The 23,809-nt window shown below is 49.5% G+C and overlaps 1 protein-coding gene across 4 annotated transcripts in view; it reads right to left on the reverse strand.

The window, feature by feature from the left end:
- SGCD (sarcoglycan delta) overlaps nucleotides 1-23,809 on the reverse strand; it is a 941,570-nt gene that overhangs the window by 343,125 nt on the left and 574,636 nt on the right. For 3 of the 4 annotated variants that reach the window (XM_085617616.1, XM_085617618.1, XM_085617617.1), the window contains exon 3: nucleotides 15,456-15,641. In XM_085617616.1, the coding sequence (XP_085473742.1) occupies nucleotides 15,456-15,641 (186 nt within the window). Of the gene's footprint in view, nucleotides 1-15,455; nucleotides 15,642-20,584; nucleotides 20,742-23,809 lie in introns of those variants that run through there. The other variant, XM_085617619.1, reaches the window with a different exon arrangement.

The following is a 23,809-nucleotide window of genomic DNA, read 5'->3' on the forward strand; positions in this document are numbered from 1 at the left end:
TGTGTACGGTCCGTACCACTACGTGTACGCATACGCGTGCAGACCCATAGTGATAGTGAGCGTACATGCGTGTGTACGGTCCGTACCACTACGTGTACGCATACGCGTGCAGACCCATAGTGATTTTGAACGTAGGCATGCATGTACGGGCCGTTGCCATGCATTTGGGGTGCCCTAGGGCCCGGAAACGCACCGTACCTGTGTGTGATTCTCCTAATTACATAGGGGACAAGTATTAAGGCCTACATGCATGCTGGTTGTCATGGCGACCAGGTTCAAATTTCGATTTTGTTCTGGAAGGTGCACAGCAGAAGTCAGTTGGAATTCTTCTACTTTGTTGCAATGTGTTTGTGGGGCTGACATCATGCAGGAGAATGAAACCGATAGAGAACCCACAGACTGCTAGGTTTGAAGGGATTGGTGGAAACATAGGATGCAAATGTGAGTGACCAATCACTCTGTACTCCTGTGCATGAGACTGGGCAGAAGGCCACATATAAGGCAGCCAGGTCCCATGAGGGATTACTTGCCTGCACATCTTTGCATTTGTCGACCAAGCTGCTGCTACTGATTCCCTGGAACCATGTCAAGGGCTGTGGAGAGGACACAGCCATTCACCCTGGAAGGGGAACATGGCTCTGCTGGATGTGATCCTCCCACAGTACCCCATGCTGTATGGGCGACCAGGGTATCAGGTGAGTGCATAGGCCACTGCCACAGACTGTCCCTATGTTGTGACTGTGTCTTCAGGCATTGTGTCCCGGTGTGACACACATGCCATGTACTGTCGGGGGGGTACCAGGGGGGGGGTGCCTGATGTCTCCCAGCAGTGCCCTGAGACAGGAGGGGTGTGTGCAGAGTCCTCCCAGCAGTGCCCTGAGACAGGAGGTGTGTGTGCAGAGTCCTCCCAGCAGTGCCCTGAGACAGGAGGGGTGTGTGCAGAGTCCTCCCAGCAGTGCCCTGAGACAGGAGGGGTGTGTGCAGAGTCCTCCCAGCAGTGCCCTGAGACAGGAGGTGTGTGTGCAGAGTCCTCCCAGCAGTGCCCTGAGACAGGAGGTGTGTGTGCAGAGTCCTCCCAGCAGTGCCCTGAGACAGGAGGGGTGTGTGCAGAGTCCTCCCAGCAGTGCCCTGAGACAGGAGGGGTGTGTGCAGAGTCCTCCCAGCAGTGCCCTGAGACAGGAGGTGTGTGTGCAGAGTCCTCCCAGCAGTGCCCTGAGACAGGAGGGGTGTGTGCAGAGTCCTCCCAGCAGTGCCCTGAGACAGGAGGTGTGTGTGCAGAGTCCTCCCAGCAGTGCCCTGAGACAGGAGGGGTGTGTGCAGAGTCCTCCCAGCAGTGCCCTGAGACAGGAGGTGTGTGTGCAGAGTCCTCCCAGCAGTGCCCTGAGACAGGAGGTGTGGGTGTGATGCACAGTGTGAGCCTTGATCATTGATTGTGACATTGCCATCATTCCACCTGAGTACCCACTATGGCACGTACTGCCTTTTCCCTCACCAGAGGATGATGTCCCTATGACAGAGGTGCAATGCGTTGGCTGCATTACATGCCATGTAGTAACCAGCTATTATGTTCACATATGTCTCTCTGTGACATGTGGCTGGTGTATTGATGTGGTGTCACTTGTACTTCCTCACAGGTAGGCGCCACTGCCAAGGAGCAGATCTGGCTGACCGCCGTCAGTGCCGTGAGGCGTGTGGATGGTTGGAGGCGGAGCCTGTCCCAGGTGAGGAAACGCTGGCAGGATATCCGGTGCTGGACGCGGAGGATTGCACGGCTCCTGCTGGGGGACTCACCTGAGAGCCACAAGAACCGCGGCCGCCGCCGTCTGACCCACCTCCACAGGCGTGTGCTGCCGGTGGTCTTTCCAGACCTGGAGAGGCGCTTACAGGCGATGCAGCAGGCGGAAGGGGGTAGGTACATGTGCGTTTGTTGTGTGTCACCGGCATTTGTAAGGGCACAGTGGCATTAATTCACTGGCAGGGTTTAAAGGTGCTGTGCCCATCCAGTTTGCCCCAGTGTAGCGCTGCGCCCCTGCCACCCTTCCCCTCCTTGCAATGTGTTCCCTGGTCTGTGTGTAGTCACTCCTTCACAAGGTAATGTAGGCTGGCGCTTTGTCCACGAGAACAATGACTGTAGCATCATGGGTGGTGGTGGTGGGTAACAGGTTGTGGGACCTTGCCTGTGAACTGTCAAGTTCACTGCATGTGGGTTCCATGTCAGTTGGCACTGATGCTGGCTCCAGACATGGGAGTTGGTCTCTCATGTGTCATGCCTTACAGCGCGCATGTCCTATGTAGTGGCCTGTGACATGATGTGCATGAGTGTGCGCTACGCATAGTGCAGGGATGGTGACGTGTGTAGCAGTCATTCCCATTCAGTAGCATGTAGTTGCGTGCCCAATACTGTCCCCTGGGGCACCTTATCCTCAGTGTTGTTTGTGTCATCATCAACGTGGACACTCTCACTGTCTACAGCGTAGGTTGTGCTCTGTGCCATTGTCCCCTGTCACCATGTATATAGACGTGCTATTATGTACAGGTGTCCACTGTGCAGCCTGACCTGATTGTCCTTCTTCATACTCACAGTTGCCAGTGCCTGTGTGTCTTGTTATACTCATCTGAGGATGGGCACTGGTACCTCATTATTTGTACAGGCGCACCTTTGCTGTTTTGCGTCCAATCTTGCCTTTTGCCTGCCACTGTGTTTATCACCCAGACTATGAGATGTTGGTGCCACCTGTGTCTCAGCAATTACCATCGTGTGGGGGTTGCTTGGGGCGGGCAATGCCTATGTGTCAAATCCTGATTCCTAATTGCTGGGTCTGGACAGTGTGTGATGTTACTGGACACACACGCAAGGTGCAGTGACCGAGTTATGTTGGGCATGTTTGCAGCATTACCTATGCAGCATGTGTCTCAAGTTCATGGATATTGTCCCTGGTCATAGGTATTTTCACAAACGCTGTGTGGTGCAGAGGCAGTGCAGGATTGTCCCCAGGGCCTGGGTGCTATGTCAGACTCCGTTTCCTGTCATCAGCTATTGTCTCATGCTCTCCATGGTATTTCAGTGGCATGGTGGCTCAACCAACTGTGTTTCATGCCCTACATCGGTACCTTGTTTTGCAGATGTTAGGGATCTGCCTCTTCAGGCTATGCAATGTTGACTATGTAGATTGGACTCATGTGACAGATGTGTACAGGTGTCTGATTAATTTCTGTCTCTCCACCCTGCCCACAGCATCGTCGGGGGACACAGAGGGAGACATGGACACGGACCAGGCGGAGGGACCGAGCACCAGTGGCAGCCGTGACATCGGGGCTGGCACATCGAGTGGGACAGAGGCGGAGGATAGTGTGGCCGAGGACCTGTCGACTGGCACATCAGACTACGAAGCTGACAGGTCCGAGGAGGATGTCTCAGAGTTGGCGGAGGCTGCACCAGCAGCTGACAGTGGAACAACACCTGCCACCGCCCCCTCAGTTCCCACCAACCGCCTCCCACTTGCTCGTGTCCCTTCCCAGCGTGCCCGGTCACCGCATGTCTCCTTCCTGCCAGGCACCGCACCCCCTGCCCCTGTCTCCACTGCTGCCGCCAATGCTGAGTCTATGGACATCCAGCGGCAAATGCAGGTTGGTCAGGCTGCGATCCTGAATGTCCTCCATTCCCACGGGAAAACCCTCACCAACATCGAGGCATTCTTGGAGGGCATTCATTCTTTGCAGGCTGACCAACGCAACTTGCTGAGGTCCCTAGACTCCACACTGACTGCAGCAGTGGGTCTCCTGCAGCGCGACCTCCCCCCACCTACCCCTGCCCCATCCACACTTCCCACTTCCATGCCTGTCCCACGTACACCCAGACGTCGGCATGCACCCACCACAACAGACACAGGCACCACACCAGCAGGGAAGGTCCACCGCACTCCTCCTGACACGCACACACAGGGTGAGATAGGCACACCCACTGGGTCGGGGGGCAAACGTGTGACACGCAGCCAGAGTGGGAGTCCGCATTCCACACAATCCACTCCCTCCAAATCCCCTCCCCTCAGCTCTCCTGGCCACATCTCCCCCAAGGACTCCTTCATGGCCGCTCTGTCCCTGAGCCCCACAGTTACGCCACCACGCAAGCGGTCAAGGAAGTCCTCGGTCAGGGTGGTTGAGTCTCCCCCCCTGTCTCCACCCTCCCCCGGTGGCGCTGCAACCCATCCCTCTGAACCCCCCCCTCCTTGGGGCCTGAGGTCACTTCGGGTGCAGGGGACTCCCTGGAGGACCTTGCTAAGGTGTGTAGTGCCATCCTGGCCTCCGCCTTTGGCCATGACACACCCCCTGTGGTTGAGTCCTCCATCCCTGCACCCACAACGCCGCCCCTTTGCCCTGATGTCCCTGCGGTGCCTGTTGCTTCCCCCCCCCCTGATGCCCTCACCAGTATGGAAGACGATGGCATTTGACTGTGCAGGCAAGGTAGGGGACACACATCCCACTGTGTCCCCCATGCAGCTGGGAATCATTGACTGCCCTATGGCCTTTGTTGACTTTGAACTGCCTTTGATCCACGGACATTGTGCTCATGCTGAATAAAGCTTATTTTTTTTTTCATTATCACACTCCTGCTATGGTGGTATTGGTGTTGGTGGGGCTGCTACATTGTTTTGGGTGGTGTTTAAGGCTTTGGGTGTGTGGGATTTGTAGTAGTGTTCTGCTCTTTGGGGCCACCCTAGGATCTGTGTGCCATCACAAGGTGTTGGCTAACTTCCTTAGGTCATGTCAGCAGTTACTGCATGGTTCAATTGTCCCAGGGTGTATTCCTTCCTCTGTGTACCCAGTTTCTTCCCTGCAGGGTGTTCCCAATGTTTAGCGCAGAGCTGTGTGTACATGAGCTGTGTGTGTGACGGAGCCCTTCTACTTTGGCCATGCATGCATGGCCATGTCTCCACCTGCAACAATCGTGGCATCCTTGGTGATCACTGTACTTGTGTGTGGAGTCAGTTGACATGAGTTCATGGGGACATGTTCCCTTGTAGGCAGTATGGATGTGGGTAATTGTGGCATCACACACATGTGTTACACCCCTCCTGGGTCTGGACACTGCTGGGAGGACTCTGCACCCACCCCTCCTGTCTCTGGGCACTGCTGGGAGGACTCACCACCCACCCCTCCTGTCTCAGGGCACTGCTGGGAGGACTCTGCACCCACCCCTCCTGTCTCAGGGCACTGCTGGGAGGACTCACCACCCACCCCTCCTGGGTCTGGACACTGCTGGGAGGACTCTGCACACACCCCTCCTGTCTCAGGGCACTGCTGGGAGGTCTCTGCACCCACCCCTCCTGGGTCTGGACACTGCTGGGAGGACTCTGCACCCACCCCTCCTGTCTCAGGGCACTGCTGGGAGGTCTCTGCACACACCCCTCCTGTCTCAGGGCACTGCTGGGAGGTCTCTGCACACACCCCTCCTGGGTCTGGACACTGCTGGGAGGACTCTGCACCCACCCCTCCTGTCTCTGGGCACTGCTGGGAGGACTCTGCACCCACCCCTCCTGTCTCAGGGCACTGCTGGGAGGTCTCTGCACCCACCCCTCCTGGGTCTGGACACTGCTGGGAGGACTCTGCACACACCCCTCCTGTCTCTGGGCACTGCTGGGAGGACTCACCACCCACCCCTCCTGTCTCAGGGCACTGCTGGGAGGTCTCTGCACCCACCCCTCCTGGGTCTGGACACTGCTGGGAGGACTCTGCACACACCCCTCCTGTCTCTGGGCACTGCTGGGAGGACTCTGCACACACACCTCCAATTTCTGGATATGTACGCTTGGGACATACACGGTGTGGGTGCGCTCCATGCATTCGAGGTGAGGGTTCGAGTCGTACTTACACTGGTGTGGTGGTGGTACGGTCCGTGAGTCCAGGAGTCGTACTTACACTGGTGGGGGTGGGGGTACGGTCCGTACGTCCGCGGGTGAGGGTTCGAGTCGTACTTACACTGTTGGCATGGGGGGTACGCTCCATGCATATAGGGTGTGGCTACGGGTCGTACTTACACTGTTGGCATGGGGGGTACGCTCCTTGCATACGCGGGTGGGGGTACGTGTCGTACTTACACTGTTGGGGTGGGGGTACGCTCCATGCATATAGGGTGTGGCTACGGGTCGTACTTACACTGTTGGCATGGGGGGTACGCTCCTTGCATACGCGGGTGGGGGTACGGGTCGTACTTACACTGTTGGGGTGGGGGTACGCTCCTTGCATACGCGGGTGAGGGTTCGAGTCGTACTTACACTGTTGGGGTGGGGGTACGCTCCTTGCATACGCGGGTGGGGGTACGGGTCGTACTTACACTGTTGGGGTGGGGGTACGCTCCTTGCATACGCGGGTGGGGGTACGTGTCGTACTTACACTGTTGGGGTGGGGGTACGCTCCATGCATATAGGGTGTGGCTACGGGTCGTACTTACACTGTTGGCATGGGGGGTACGCTCCATGCATACGCGGGTGAGGGTACGGGTCGTACTTACACTGTTGGGGTGGGGGTATGGTCCCTGAGTCCGCTGTTGGGGGTCGGAGTCGTACTTACACTGGTGGGGGTACGGTCCGTAGGTCCGCGGGTGAGGGTTCGAGTCGTACTACACTGTTGGCATGGGGGGTACGCTCCATGCATATAGGGTGGGGGTAGGGTCCGTACATATCCATCCCCACGCTATGTGATGCTTGTGCGGGCCGTACCCAGGCCTTTGCCACGTGGGTACGATCCGTCCCGCCATTGTTGGGGTGACGTGTGTGTGGGCGTGGTACGACTCGTACCCACGCTCTTCAGGCGTGGGTACGGGACGTACCTGTCTGGTTGTGTTGTCAGTTCGCGTGGTGACGGACTTCCGTTGTGGCGGTAGCTGGCTTATCAGGACACGCCCCCACCCCCTCGTGGTGACCAGGGCATGGGAGTCAGGTATGTCCAGGCCATGTGTGACTTATGTGGTTGTTTTGTGGCCTGCCCTGGTCGTGCCACCCCCACCCCACCCCACTTTCCCCCCTCCCTTAGTTATTCTTACCTTCTGCGGCGTCTGCGTCGGTGCCTGTAGAGCAGGTGGACTGCTATGAGGGCAGGGATGACTCGTAGGTTCGGGTCCATGTCTGTCCGTCGCGTACTGGTACTCCTTGCTCGCGTCGTCCTGTCGCGTACGGGTCCTCCTTGATCGCGTCGTCCTGTCGGGTACGGGTCCTCCTTGGTCGCGTGGTCCTGTGTCCGTCGCGTACTGGTCCTCCTTGTTCGCGTCGTCGTCTGTCCGTCGCGTACTGGTGGTCCTTGTTCGCGTCGTCCTGATTTCCCGGCAGTTTTTGGCTGCCGCAGAATCTTCACCGTGCGGGGTGACGTCGGTGCGAATCGTGATTCCTGGTTCGTGAATGGCTGGCTGCGTGCGTCCAGACGTCAGGTCTGCGCTTTCCCGGATCACATTGGTAGTTGTTTTTTTGTTCGGTCGGGCTTTTTTACGATTCGTACGGAAAAGGTGTTTCCGTACGAATCGTAATTCCTTGTTTGTATATTTACACGACCGGGTACGCGTCGAACGGAGAATATGCTCCGTCCGACGGTTCGTACCCGGTTTTTACAGGATTGTGATCGGCACCAGAATGTCCTTGCTCACAGATGGTGTAAAAAGGGACGTGGCCTCAGACCACCTCTTTGCAACGCAGCTCTGTGGCGCTTACCGAAGGTACCTGGTGGGCTACTTGGCCCCCAGGGACCCTCAGTATTCAAGGGGACTTAATCCCCAAACTTAGAATGTGCCAGGGGGCGCGTTTGCAGAGTGCTGCAGGGAGGGGGCGGGCCTCCGGCAAGTTGCCGGTTTCTTCTTTCTTTTTTTTTTTATTCTTATTTTATGGGAGGGGGGCTGCGTGTCCCCCCTTCCCTGGGCCACTATTGGCCCTGGGGACCTCATCCCCTGGGGCATTTCTGGCTCCAGGGACCACATCCCCCGAGACCTGGCCTGACCATTGGGGACCGTGGGGGGGCCCCAATGCCCCTACCGTCCCCGGCTCCCTGCCTCCTGCGGGAGTCGGCATTGCTTTTGAACAAGCAGAGCTGCTGACATCCAGCTCCCCTTGTGCAAAAGCAATTCTGCTTTGGTTTTTGGAAGCGATAGCAGGTTTTCTTTGGCCCTACGGGGCCTTGTGGGACCCCCTGAGCAGGCCTAGGGGGTCAGGGTGTTTCTACCATGCCCTCTTTTCTTTTTTTTTTAACCTTTATTTCACTGTTTTCTTGTGACTCAGTTCTACAGAGTCACAAGATGGCTGCCAACACTTCCTGGTTTGAAGTGTTCGCAGCCAATCAGAATGAAGCTCGTGCCCGGGAGGAGTCGCTACTCCTCCTTGGTGCTCAGATATCGATATTTTTATTTTTTAAATTGCTCAGCAACTACTGAACGGATTTACACCATTTTAAAAAGAGGGCTCTTTCTGAACTAAGACTTAGCTTTTTGCCAAATTTTGTGTAATTCCGTTCAGCAGTTCAGCTGTAGCTTTGTCTAAAGTTCCTATGGAAATTAACATGGGGAAAACGCATTTTGGGATCCCCCCTTTTTTCTCGGCCCCCGCTTGACGAATCACCACTAAACTTTCAAGACAGGAGCTGATCAGAGCGGGCCATCGTTTTTGAAAATTTCGCGAAGATTCGTCAAACGGGGCCAAAGTTATTGGCAAAAAACGCATGTCATATGGAAACTAAGGGGTCTAGTAGGATGGTGGTCGGAAGATCACCCCGACCGCCATTGTAGCGGGAAAAGACCGCCCGCCAGGACCGCGACATAACCGCCAGTCCAATTAGTCTAAATCCGACCACGGAGGTATGATCGCGGCCTTTAAGATTGCAGCGGTTGCACCGCTGCGATGTCAAAAGGAGCATGTCATGCATATCCCTGCACTGTGTGGCAGGCACTGCACAGTGCCTCACATCTGGTACAGGGACATGCATGGTACCCCCCCCCCCCCCAGTGCAGCCACTCCCCCAACACATTGGGGGCCCACAATGGGCCTCTGGAGACATTCTCCGCATGCCTTTCCATGGCGGTTCCACTGCAGCAAAAAGGCTGGCTGGCCACTGCCGGCATCATAATCATGCAGGTAGAGCCTGGCTCTGCACCGGCCCCATTTTAGTGGTCCTGCTCCGCCGGCCAGGCATGCGTGCGGACTGCTCTACCGGCGGAAAAGTGGCGGGCGGAATTTCTCAGCTCCGCGGTTATCACCGCCATGCTAATGTGACAGTTTTCCGTGTTGCTATCGCAGACAGAAGTCCGCCGCCGGCCCAGCGGTTGCCACCGCCGGCCCGGTGGCCGCCATCCGTCCGCCATCCTAATAGACTCCTAGGTTCTAACTATAATTACCTACTGGCGACCGCCAGTAGGTAATATATATATATATATATATATGTGTGTTGATGATTGGTTTTATTTTTATTCTTAAATCTGTTCTATCTTTTTCAAATAAAACAAGCACTGGCAATGACAATAGGCATCGTCTATGGACCTATTGGCTTTGTCAATCTATGTAAAAATGCTGTAAAGCATTGGGAAAAAAAGTCTATTTACTACAGCTGAGCAGCATCGGCCAAAAGACAAAAAGGCCTGATGGTGCAGACGCAAGCTGTGCCATTTCACAAGTGCACGCATGCAGGATCAGTAAATTAAAAAAAATGAAATATGAGAAGGGCAAACGCTCCTTTTAGTAAGATGGAAGAGCCTGCAACAGTTTGTGAGAGGACTAAGTCAGGGTGGGAAGCAAATGGGGAGTGGGCAAGGGCAAGTAGAAAAATAGAAAAAATAAAAAAACGGTGAGAGAGGAGAGGAAAAGCTGCACACAAGGGTGTACGGGACACACGAGCAGGAGGGAGAAGTACTCGAGTGAGAAAGCAACATGGAGAACAGGGGAGCAAAGCACTTTAGGGAAAGCGAGCAGACATGAAGGAAAGAGTATTATAAAGATTGAGGTTGGACAGTTGGTGGGAGGAAGCGCTCAGGGGGTGATGGAAAACACATGCACAGTGCTGAACCAAAACAAGCTTTTGCAATGCCATAGGTCTCGCATTTATGCGAATTTCAGCTATTGGCATTGTAAATGACAATGCCTTTTATTTATGCTTTAAAAACCTAAACATAACATAAACATAAATAAAAGGCATTTTTATTTACAATGCCAATAGCTCAAACTTGTGTCAATGCGAGACCCTTTCCATTGTAAAGGCTTAGATTGCTGCTAAGCTCCGCCCCCTCATGCGAGGGAGGGAGCCAAAAGAGAAGGCAAGCGTGGACTGGCCGAGGGGAGGGAGTGGGCAGCAAATAAGTCGAAGCTGCTCCTGGTTCAGCACAGTGTCCCTGAAACAGGCGCCGTACTTATTATGAAAGTTTTTTTAAAAAGGAAGGGCAGCGCCCGCTTTAGGGACACTGCGCTCAGTATTAAAGTTTTTTTTAAAATGCAAGCGATTGCGGTGCCCCTTAAGTGGGTGCCGCACTCTGTATTACAGTTTTTTGTTTTTAAATGCAACCGAGCGCGGTGTCCCCGAAGCGGGCGCTGCGCTCAGAATTAAAGTTAGCAAAACAATAAAAAACTGAGTGCGGTGTCCCTAAAGTGGGCACGCGCTCAGCATGCAGATACAAAAAAAAGCAGCCGCCATTGTCCCCAGTGTCAATAAATAAAATAGTGCTCACCCACTCATAAGACAAACCCTGTAACAAGACAAGTAAAAGGTCCAGTCGTTATGGGTGGTAACTAAAGGAGACAAGGCGGTACCAAGGAGGGACTAACAAGCCGTTTTACGAATCAGAAGCCAACATTTAAGAAGCACAATGACACAAGCCAATGACAAATATGGCCGGAGAGTGGGCGGGGCTTCCACTACATACTCTATTACAGCATGCCTTGCAGAGCGAGCAGTGCCTGCGCGCTGCTGCTAGGCTCGACTTATAGAAAAAAAGTATGTCTCTAAAAGTTAGCAGTGGAAGAATACAAGTCAGCCAATAAAACAAGCATTTGCAATGCAATAGGTCTTACATTTACATGAGTTTGAGCTATTGACATTGTAAATGACAACGCCTTTTATTTATGTATTTTTTTTTAAATCAGATAAAGGGCATTTACAATGCCAATAGCTAAATCTCTCGCAAATGCGAGACCTATTGCATTGCAGCTGCCTTAGGAGAGAGCGTGTCCTGCCTTTTCCTGCCGGCAAGAGCAGGCACACGGTCAAGACTGATTTGCATATAGCTGGGTCTGAACTGAGGTGGCGAAGTGAGCTAAAGAATGATGATGGATTCAACCCAGATCTGTGACTGGGGGTGAGTATCTGGAAAGTTTCAGCTCTCCGTCCATCATCTCCTTGTAATTGATTTGTTCGCCCTTAGTTGGCAGGGTAAGCCCAGACGTGGGTCCCTTGCTCAGTTTGCCACAGGATTCAAGCTAGCCTGGCTGATGAGGGGTTTTACCCAGAAACCGGTCCCAGGATGCTTGTTTCCGGTCCAAGGAAGACCTAGCTTGGCAGTTCGGGCTGGACTGTTCCCATGAGGCACAGGGTCAAGACTGATTTGCATATAGCTGGGTCTGAACTGAGGTGGCGAAGTGAGCTAAAGAATAATGATGGATTCAACCCAGATCTGTGACTGGGGATGAGTGTCTCAAAAGTTTCAGCTCTCCGTCCATCATCTCCTTGTATTTGCTTTGTTCGCCCTAAGTTGGCTGGGTATGCCCAGACGTGGGTCTCTTGCTCACTTTGCCTCTGGATTCAAGCTAGCCTGGCTGATGAAGGGTTTTACCCAGAAACCGGTCCCAGGATGCTTGTTTCCGGTCCAAGGAAGACATGGCTTGGCAGTTCAGGCTGGACTGTTCCCATGAAGCACAGGGTCAAGACTGATTAGCATATAGCTGGGTCTGAACTGAGGTGGCGAAGTGAGCTAAAGAACGATGATGGATTCAACCCAGATCTGTGACTGCGGATGAGTGTACGAAAAGTTTCAGCGCTCTGTCAATCATCTCCTTGTGTTTGCTTTGGCAAGAGCAGGCAGGGCAAAGCTCCTTGAGAAAATAGTGTTCGGAGGCTGTAATTAAAGCCTACTGAGCAACAACACAGGTAACAGGGGATGTCCTCATGGGCAGTTACAAAATGGGAGAAGGTGGCACTAAGGAGGGACTACTAAGTCCATTATCTAATGAAAAGCCAGTTTACAATGTACAATGACACAAGCCAATGAAAAAACTGAGCAGAGAGGTGGCGGAGTTTCAAGTCCATACCTTAATACAATTGGGTCTGGATAGTATTCAACCTTTCATTGCAAAGAAATTGTTCCTTCAATTTAGACATGGGGTGCTCCCGCTCTGAGCATTTACAAACAAATGGAAAGGCGCTATTAAACTAGATTGCCCAGGGTGTGATTTGATTGAAGAAACAGAACTCCACGTCCTTCTTTTTTGTCCCGCCTATAGAAGGCCAAGGTCCAAGTGGGTGCTCCAGCTTTGTAGAAATGTGGGGATTAGGCACCACACCGAGGCCTTCAGGCTACTAAAATATGAGACACACCCACTATTTGTATTTGCTATTTCCAGGTTTTTATTCACGATGTAGTGCATACGTAGGGGCATTATAAAGAAAAAAGAACTTGGAAATAACCTACCTGTGCTCAACCATTAATTATGCTGCTAAGCTATGTTTGCACAACTTCTTAGCTAGAAAAACTGTTTTGAAACCTTCCCATTTTGAGCTATTTTATCTTCTTATTCTCTTTTAAATGTACATATGGTAATTGTTTTTAAATGTTTTTTAAAATTATGCTCATAGATTACCAGGCAAAGATTGACATCTAAGGTTGTTAATAACAGAGTCGTCAGTTGTAGTGGAGTCAGAAAACATTGTAAAATTTGTATTATACTACCTCCCTCGGTTTAAAGATATCTCGTACTCTTTTATGTATAAGTTTTTTATATTATAGGCTTTGTAATACATGTAATGGTATAATTAAATGCGCTTTTATGGCTGTATAGCCGAAATAAAGTTTATTTTGACTGACTGACTGACCTTAATACAGCATGCTTTGCAGTGCAGCACAAGCTCTGCCAAGGCTCGACCTAAAAAAAGATGGTAACAAGCCTATGCTCCAGGGGAGGGACGAACACAAGATGGAGTGATGAGAGAAGGAAATTCAGTAAGTAAGACAAAAGCAAATAAGAGTGACAATAAAGCCAGCTTCCTCTGTATGATAGGTAAGACTTAAAAATGAAAGTGTTGATTTTTTCAGTAATGCTGCACTTAATTCATTTCAATGGAGCGCATTACAATTTCAAAGTATACAATCAGAACCAACTCTTACTATTTCTAAGTTCAAAAAGAATTAACAAGGTACAAACCATCCAAACTTTAAGAACACAAGATCTTTGGGAAAGGCCGCCTGCACTAGCTCTAACAGCAGCTGAAAAAGAAGTTTGTGAAGCTCACTTGTTTGAGGATCACAATGCAAAAGAGAGATAAAGAAAGCTCATTAGGCTACACTAATTATGTTGGTCTCACAGTCTGACTTGCTGGGCCTGTTGTTTGGTTTAAAGAATGTGCATGCAGCTCGTTTCTATTGCATGATTGCTAATGGTCTAATATGCACAGCATGCATGGAGCACTCTCCTTTTGATCTATTTGTTCTATTATTCTCTGCATGTTCTAGTTCTCTTTTTGATACAGGCTGCCTGCTTTCATGTTTACGATAAGCAAATAAATACATGTTTCAGTAAAAAGGCTACTCTAATGAATCATGCCTCAAACCAAAGTAGAGAGCTCTTTAAAATTTTTAGAGAAGTAACTTGTCCCGAAGATCTGAAGGAGACTCTTATGTCAAAACAACACTGTAAGAACCTAATAACATTCATTGAAAATAAATTCTCAATGTTCAATCAGATGTATGCAAAATAATGGAATCCTCACTCTGTGCCCCGAAACAACCACCTCCGTCCAATCAACCTCCTCCTCATTTGCAGCACTGAGCCTGGAACAACAACCTAAACTGGAGGGCAAAGGTTAAGTTTCAACTTTACCGACGAAACCATGTACAACATCTCTCCCTAAGGTATGGAGGTACCAGATATCATACAGACCTCAATCTGCAACTGCACTATTCAAGCGATCATCGGCCGAACCCACAGGACTTAGCAAATTATAGACTAACATTAAATCTCTCATTCATTAACAATACCTTGCAAGAGCAGCTAACATGGTTTATACAGACTAATACACTTTTTTATACAATGGAGAATCATACTTTGGACCAGGGAGTGGAATGCTATCTTTAGAGAAGCCTTTATCACTTCTGTCGGTAACAGACAACCAGAAACACTGATTCTACTCAAGTTATCTGCGAGAAACAACACAGCCAACCAAAACATAACAGTGCAGAGAGTAATATGCTAATTATTACCATTGTCAAGTGTGAGGGGGTGCCGTGACTAAAAAGAGGCAAAACCTCAAGTAAGTAATGATATCATTTCCCTCCTTCAACAATAGTTGTCGATTTTTTTATTTGAAAAAGATTGGTAGAGCGCTTTAAAGAAGCGGTTAGACAGACAAAAGGGGAGACAATAGTGGCAAAGCAAGAGTAATATACAGTAACAGTAGTATACAACAATAGTAACAGGAACGTAAGGACAAAATAATTGGAGGATATCAGAGCCATGTCATTGCAAAATACCATAGGTAGGCAGCGGTGCCAACAAGGGCGGCCGAGACTGAGCTTTTAGCACAGAGAAGTACTCATAAGTAAAGCTTTCACTTCCGTTTTGAAGGACTCCGTTGATGGAATCAGTCTAATTTCCGTAGGCAGGGAGTTCCAGATATCAATTGTATAAATATTCTGTGCATCTGCATATATGGATTATGCCATGGAATTGCCCATGTTCATCTGCCTACATGGTTTATGCCATAACATTTTCTTGTGCATAACAAATGTATTTAACCAATAACAGGATTCCAGGTATTACATTTGTGCAGCAAGGTAAAATCCCTCTCGAGATATATAGTAATGGGTAGGTGAGTTGTTTCCATGTGTAAAGTTGTTACATGCAAACTGTGAGGCAGTGAAAAGTGTTTTTTGTGTCACTTTCTTGTACTGTGGTAATGAACTCTAATTTGACATCAATTAGATCTTTTTAAATTTAATTAATTCCACTTTCAAAGTAACTTACAGAACCATTCTGAAAATCCACATTGTAGAATCTCTCCAACCAGACATACAACCCTACACCAACAAAACAACACACTATGAAAGGATGGTCGCTTCAGACTTGTTTATGGCCTTCCAGGTCCAGGCGGAACAGCGCCCAGATGAAGAATGCCCTCCGATACCATATCAATGGTAATTGGCGATATATAAATGGTAACTACAAAACAAGCTAACAGTGCTGCTTGCACTCTGTTGTTGCATAAGAAAGCAGCCACACTGTACTTACAATTGTGAAATTCATGACTTTGAGGATCCAGATGGTCATCGCCAAATTCACCAGGATGAGTATCATGAGGAGGAGCACAAAGAAGTACAGGCATCTCTTCCGCCAGCCATAAATCCCCACCTTGTAGACCTGCGGTCCCTCAGAACCCGGGATGTTATTCCTGTGCGCATACTGTTCCTGAGGCATCTGAAAAGAATACAGAGGGATCGATGAAAATTAGATGCTATGACGGAAATTTGAACTGTCCAAATCCACTTCCAAATTAATGTCTTTTCCCTCTCTCATGTTACCCACCATTTCACTCTTTGCTCTCTTTTCTTCCATTCAGTCTTCATATCTCTCTTAAACCCCTTCCTTTGATATGCCTTGATGGTCAGTCATACTAAGGGTGTATCCGCCACCAGACTTAGACATGTTTAAATGCATTCGATTGCAAACAAAACATGACTCTTAAGAATATCCATATTATGTTGGTACAGATATTGCATATAGTTTCATATCATTCAGCTCACAACAGTACCAACCGTAATAGATAATACAGCACCTAAAAGAACACAATAGTCAGAGCAACTACACACTTCCTACACGGCTTAGACGCATGATGTATTTGGGCCTTATGAAGCTTACAACAGCATTCCACCGTTCATAAAACAAAGCAAAATCAATCAAACACCCAACAGCTACTACGGTTTAAAGTTACACTGTAAACCCTTAACAAGTCAATTATGTCTGACACGTGCTCCAAGCTGCACAATGCACATATCAATCCTCCCAGATGGCACCTACTTGAATTGGTAATGACTTCCGACAATTCACGTAAAAACAAGACTAGCCATTTCAAAACACATTGAATCAAACCTTCCTCCACATGAAAGCACCACAAAAACATTGAAATGGCTGTGGGGTTTCAAGAGTAAGAAAGTTGCTCAACTCATGACCCAGTGGCCCATCCATCACAGGTCTATGGGGTCAAAGTGGGGATGACCACTCTGTTTGGGGCAGGAGTTCCACCACTGATTTTTCTGCCAGGGACATCCATAGGAAACATGGTGCCCCTACAAGAAAATAGGAAGAGGTTCCTGATGTCCATGTGAAGGTGCAACCCTCTTCAGTGCCATTTTACGTTTTTCTGTCCGCAGAATACCCAGCTTTTGGGAGTTTCTTTCCACAGAACAAAAAGAGTGCCACATATGCTGCAACAACATGGCGGCCCACACAGCATTCAGTTTCAGCAAAATGTTCCCCACCAAGCAGTCGGGATCTTTAAATACGGTGAACAGACCCTTGCAGGGCAGGCAGAGTAAGGGCCTTTGCTGGCCCAGAGGCCTAGCATGTCACACACCGAGGCCTGAAGGGAACATTTGCTTTGTTCAAATCGGGGACTTTGATCACTCAGCACCAACCTACTTTCCCTGGTAGGTCAGAGAAAAAAATATAGATAGCAGGGTGGAAATGAAATTGAACTATAAAAGTGAACATTCTTTCTCTGCCTATTTCTGTAGCAAATTGCATCTGTTGCAATTCCGTTTGTAACACTTTCCAGTGAATTTTAATTCCCCACGTGGTATTATTGCTGAGCCCAGGACGCCTGTTTACACACAATCAATGGCCTATCAGTTGTGTTCTCTATTTGTCTGTTACAAATTAAGGATGTGTCTGGTTTCACAACAATGCAAGCACATGGCTGCCAGTTTACTTAAAACATTCTAATTTGTGATATATTCAATATCATTTTCCTAAAATCAAACTCACTTGCTGTAAGGTTTTATTGTTACAGGTTCCTACCACAGATGATATCAACAAGGTGACCTACATTTTCAAACATTATGAATATAAGCTCGAACGACTTAAACAGTTTAAAAGATTTTTACAAACCGAAACTACTTTCAGTATGCATGACTAATCGATAGAAGGCTGAAGAACTTTTTTGTAGAATATCCTATTTTTAGAACTTACTGCAGCACAGACCAGAACCATTTTCATCCACATGTTCAACCCCCTGCAGAGAACATTGAACGGTTTTGATTTGTTCCTACTTCTGGCCCTCTGTGTGGAAACACACCAAAGGCATGGACTGTGTAAAGAGTTTCAGAGTCCCAGGCACAGGTATACTTGAGGCACTTGCTATCCCCAGGCAACAAGGACTGTGTTGAGCCCATCTGTTGTAATCTGACACCCTCTTGCTGCCATCTATCATGACTTGTTTAAGACAGCTGCCTTCTAAGGCCTTACTGTAGCAATGACCCTCAACAGAAATGCAGTGAGGTAAAAAGAGAGGTAACAGGGGAGAGTCTTAAATCACTCCAGAGACACAGAGCTGCAGCATAAACAGACCTGAGACTGCAGAGGAGTACTGCAGAAACGTGCATTAGGCAGCAAAAGTGTAGTGCGAAAACACACCTAAGAACACGCCAAAAACCATGGAGGGTTAGAGTAGAAACACACGTTAGACTTCAACAGGGACCATGGAGAGACAGTCTGCAAATTTGCCTTTGACGAAGGAAGTAGTTTTGAAATGGGTTTGAGAGCACAGATGGGCATTGTGGATACATCTGGCCCAGAAGAGGAGTCAAAACTCTCCTAGCTCGGGGTTTGGGTTTTCAATTTGATCCTTCCTGGCAGTGACAGATTTCTCCTATCCTTAAATGGGTTTATATCACTGTCAGCCCAGAGATGTCTGACCTCCTAGTGAAGGAGCCCACCATCCTCTCATGGCCAAGCCAGGGTATAAACATTACCTTACAATGGGCAGGTGACTTATTAAAGCTCAGGCGATGCCCAAGTATTCTTCATTTTGGAGGTTTCTAATCCCCGAGACCAAAGGATGTCCCATCTTGCTAACCAAAGATGTTTCTAATTTCCCAGCCCACAAAGTGACTTGTCACTGTTGACCTAAGTGTGTCTGATTTTCTTGCCTGGTAAAGTGTGTCACTTTCAATTGACTTGTGGAGAAAAAAGTACAGAGGTGTGGGAATCTCTCAGTCCGGGTGGTGAAGGCGGCTATCAGGCTCAACACTCAATGTTGTTTTTTGTGTGCAGTTGGTGGACATAGTGCTGATGGACATCCTGAATATCCAATGGGCTGAGAGATCAGACATCCCCCTTGATCAATAGATATGAGGCGTTCCGCTAGGTTGGGAGATCACACAGAGCATTAAATGGGTTCTCAAAACTTCACTGTTTATTTCAGCATTTCACTGGTAGAGGAATTTGTGTAAGCAAAGAGTTCAAGAAACAGGTAGTTAGGTACTCAATTGCCTTTTCATGCACCATATTCTCGCTGTGTGAGACGTGTAATATCAGGCCCGAGGGCAATTCTCCTGAAATCTATAACAGCGATCCAATAGACTTGTAAAATGAATAGTCTCCAAATGTTGCTTCAAGATATATCCAAGTAAAAAAAAAGGAAAGATCTAAGAGCATCAATTACATGGTTCATGTAAACCACCAATTCCTTGCAACTAGTCATAGGTTGACCTAATCACACTTTCCCATACTTCAAAGCTCTGGTTACAAATCGTTTTTAAGCTTCTCATGAAGTAGGAAACAATGTTATAGATGAAGATGTTTTGTAAAATGTTGAGAGTGTCTCTTGGTAATAAAATACGTTTTATAATTCACATTATGATACCGTTGCATGCTTTATGGGGTCTTTCATATCTCGAATATTGAAACACCATTTGGCCGCTATGCTCTGACCTCACAGTATTTCCAAAGAGGCCGGGCCATTTTCAAGCTTTGAAGCCCTGGCTTTATCAAATGACAAAAATGTAACACGTGTCTAAATCTGAGGTCCCCGTTCAGCATGAGGACTAGAGCAAAGGGTCTTGTGCCAGGACTTCATCGACACCCTTGCTATTTTTAAGTGAAATCTGATGTAGGAACTTAAGACAGGTGGTTTTGGCACCGACAGAAGTTTGAAAACAATTCCCATGCAAATGCCTTGCCGTTGTCGATGAGACTTTAGAAAGGGTTGGCTCTCCACATGTATCCGCGGCTTGTGAGACAAGGAGATCGGAGACCCCTGTCCAAGCTGGCACGGGATCTCTTGTCATGGGTTCAGCGCCCTCGGTTACAGAAAGACTGAAGGTGTGGATGTTATTTGACATATCATCAGTGATGTTTTTTTATTTTAGCTCTGTAAATGAAAACAGGCACATTTGAGTGTTTTTCTGAAGCTTGTGAAATGGGCGCAAAATGTCGTGGGAAGGGATAATGGAAAGTTGGCCACCTCACAGAGACTTACAAACCACAAACGCACACACCTAGAGAGTGATATCTTAACAACATGAGCCTGCCAGAGGGCAAGGAGCCACAGCAGCCAGGAGCCTGCATGGGTGAGAAAGCTATGGCAGCGGTGAAGGTTATGGGCATAAACTGGGTTGAACTGGCCTAAAGGGCGATCAGGGGTGGCAGGCAGACTGGTCTGGCAGCTCAGCGTTTGTGGCCGTTTTTTTTTTACTATTTGTGGGCCGTTTTATGGTCTGCTGGGCCAGTTTTTACTATCAATTTCCCCGATATTAAAACAAACATTGCTTGCAGTAAGCTCAAATCCATGCAGTTTTCCAAAAGTTGCAAAACCCTTACACCGAGTAGCTTTACAAGTTCAAAACTGCCCCATTTTGCAGGAGCCACCTTTTTAGATTTTTAATTCACCAATGAAGGCCACTTTTATTTTGGTTACAGGTCCTATTTTCGGTTCCATTCACCCTGGCCACAAGTCTCGCAATCTTTAAATCCGAGGCACAGAAAAATCACACGCCCTGCAGCTGGGGGGCCGCAAGGTGACCGGCCCTTACCTTTTCTGGCCCCGGGTCAGCATTCAGGATTAGGTGGTAGCAATAGGGGGAAGGGGGGCGGGGGGGGGCTGGTGTTGATGCTGCAGCTCGCGCGCTGCGCGATGCCAGCACCAGGCAGTCACGAGATCCGCCTGTCCTGTCACACTTTCCAGTAGCTGAATTAAGCCAAGGCCCGGCCCTGGGAGGCTTCCTGCTCTACTTCGTGCTGCGAAGGCAGGACGGGAACAACAGACTCCGCGAAAAGAGAAACTCTTCACTAGTAGTGAGGCTGGCTTTCCTTGTGATCAAAGAAAGCGCCCGTGGTTCTGGGGCTTCCTGCGCAGCACTTACCTCTGTGTCGCACACACAGCCTGGACCGGCCTTTGTGCTTGTGGCTACAGGGCCCAGCCAGGAGGGTTTCCTGCTCAGCACTTCCCTCCGTCTCGCGGCACACAGAGCCACGCTACTGCTGGAGCCCCGGGCCAAGCCAAACTGGAAACATGTGTTAAACTCGTGCGTCCCGCCTTCGCCCAGCCTGCTGTTCACCCCGCCGCCTCCATGGCCCAGCTGCGCCGTGTTTACTTCCGCCTCTTTTCCTCACCCTCCCGCCTTCCATTTCCCTCTGCTCTGTTCCTAACGGGGCTCAGACTTTCCCTCCTGCCCTTGTGTGTTGCTTTCCTATGGCCTGTTCTGCCACCTCCCGCCTGCTTTCGTCATTTTCTTTTTACCCTACTGCATTTTCTACACCCCCACTCCCTTGCCCAAACCTGCCCATCCCTTTATCTGCCCCTCGCACCCGTTCTCTCGCAGTCTCTCGTTTTCTTTGCTCTGATAACACCCCCCCCCCCCCCGCTCACCAGTCCTCCCTCCCTCACTCCACTCCTCTTTCTTGGTTCATTTGGTCCTTTTCCTCCTAGGTTCTAAATGCCTCGCCACCTTTCTATACCCATCTGCTCTTTACGACACCAAGTTCTGTTTTGCTTGTTTTCTCTCCTCATTTTAGTCCCATTTTCTTTCTCTCTCACCTCCCACTGCCTCACTTTTCTCGCCTAGTTTCTCTCATAATTTCTAGCTTCTCTGGATTCCTTCGCTCTCGGCCTCCACCTCTCTCCTCTCGCCCGCGATAGCCCCTTGAATAAAGACTTCACACCTGTTCGGAGCTGTGAAGCAAACATTTATCTAGGGTTCGTGTCGTGGGAGACATGTCAGACAGCACGGGTGCTGGGCCTCTCTCCCGAGAGCGATGCTTTGTGCCAAGCCGCACGAGGTCTGTGCCAGGCGAGCTGTGAAGAGCAGAGGCAGCCGCACAACAGCGAGCCAGCCCGCCCCAGACAGATCCGAGCAGCATGAGTGCTGTGCCCTCCTTCCCACAGCTAGGCCAAGCTGTACCCACGTGGCTGGGAGCTGTGTACCCACGTGGCTGGGAGCTGTGTACCGCACGTGGCTGGGAGCTGTGTACCGCACGTGGCTGGGAGCTGTGTACCCACGTGGCTCGGAGTTGTGTTCGTCTGAATAATATGTGCCTGTTTCACAAGCACCATGACTTGAATTGAGCGTTGATAGGCGGTACCAGAACTGTGCCAACGTCCTGAGAGTATTACCAAAATAGTTCAAAGTGTAGCCATGATATCCCAGAGGCAGGGTCGGATTGGGATCACAATTAGCCCCCGAAATCCGCCCCCACAAAAAAACTGGCCCACCACCTGGTCAGTCTCATTAGTTTTATTCAGTGTGAACTCAGCACAGAGGTACTGGAGCATGGCCTGTAAGCACCAGTTACATTATACATTTCAAATGTATTATTATTTTAGGGAAATTGATTTTACTTTAGGGAAGATAAAATTATTTGCCCAGAATCACATTATGTTGAGCTGATGCCAGGACTTGAACATAGTTTCAACGTCGGCAACTCTGACCATAATGCTACATCCAATTACATTTTTTCCTCTGGGAGTGGAGAGCTCACAGCAAGGCCTATGCAAGCATTACCCACTCTCCCCAACAAGACCTAAAGGACACTGGGACTGAGGGGACAACACATGGTTCTTGGGGGCCCACTTTTCTAAGTCTCCTCTTCCCCGTCCCACTGCAGCCTCAGGGCGATGATCAGGGAGGGGAGGAGTCAAGATCAAGAAAATCAGACAGCGTTGCTTCACAGGTGAGAAGGGCCCACGCATAAGATCAGTTTCCCCTCCAGCGAGGTCCCTGCATACTCCCACCCTCCCCACACCCACCATGGGCTAAACGTGATGGCCCGGTGGAGGATGACACGGCAGGGTGCCCAGGTGAGTGCCCCAAAGGCCAAAACAACATCTAGCCCCCTGGCCCAATGTCCTGCATAGCATGGGCGTGCCCATAATACTGGCACCACATTAAAGTGTCCTGGTGGGGACTGGTGAAGAAAGTAAGTCTTTGGGACCAGTTTACAGAGGCCCTAAACAACCGGCCCACAGGTGACCCTGAGGCACTGGCCTATCGCCATGCCCAACTGCCCGCCTTCCCAATCCAACCCTGCCCAGAGGTGTGCTAGCGTGCCTCAGAGGCAGCCCTAACTAGCAAGCAGGAGCAGTGCCATATTGCTTTAGAGCGCTACGCACATACATTCACCCCCAGCCAAGAGATCTGGGTTAAATACATTGTTCGCCACCCCAGTTTAGACCCAGCCATAGGAAATCAGTCTTGACCCTGTTCCTCAGGAGAACATTAAAAATTATGAATAGTGTTGTATATATTTAATTAAAAGTACTTTAATTATAGTGTGTTGAATTTAATGTCACAATATTTTTTACATTCATAAATGGCTGATAAAATATTTTGTAACTAAATAATAACTATGTGTATATTATATTTCCTATTTGGCAGTGAGCTGTTCCAGGCTTCTAGAGATCCCTTCCAGGCTGCCAGAGAGAACTGCATGCACGCGGGATGCTGAAAGAAGGGTGTTTGAGAATTATGCCATGGGGCCCAAAAGTTATGACAGGCTGATAAAAGACATGCCAGGCTATGCCAACAACATGACAGCCTGCAAAAGAGCTGAGGCATGCAGCCCCAGTTCAGTAGCTTTGCTAAGCTTCCCAAGCATGGTTTTGTGCTGCTCGAGACCTGTGTTCGGCTTTGTGAGAATTATGTGAGACTCTCGAATATATGGTCTACTCTAAGGCTGGGGCAGCCTGCTTGGCACCCAGGCGAGCTGCCCAGAAGCTGTAACACTGGGCAAACGAACCATGTCTGGCTGCCCCAGGTGACCCACAATACCTGCCACAAAGGCACAGGCCAGTTGCAAGCCAATCCAGAGCCATTCTCGAATGTCAGTGTCACGCTATGTTACCTGAAAGCAGGGACGCTTCAGGGCACTGTATTAAAGGTAAGCCAACCAGTTTAAAATGTGCTCTATGTTGTGTGCCCGTCCAAAAGCTGTGCCATTCTGTGTGAGAGATATGCCAGGCTACCCAACGACTGTGATAATCCCAAGAGCTGTGCCAGGCTTACAGTGGGCATTTTAGGCAGCATATAGCAAGGCGTATAGAGGGCATTGCAGGCAGTATATAACCCATGCTAGGCTACTCCACAGCAGTA

This window comes from Triturus cristatus, chromosome 7 (assembly GCF_964204655.1).
Source record: "Triturus cristatus chromosome 7, aTriCri1.1, whole genome shotgun sequence".
NCBI classification, from domain to species: Eukaryota; Metazoa; Chordata; class Amphibia; order Caudata; family Salamandridae; genus Triturus; species Triturus cristatus.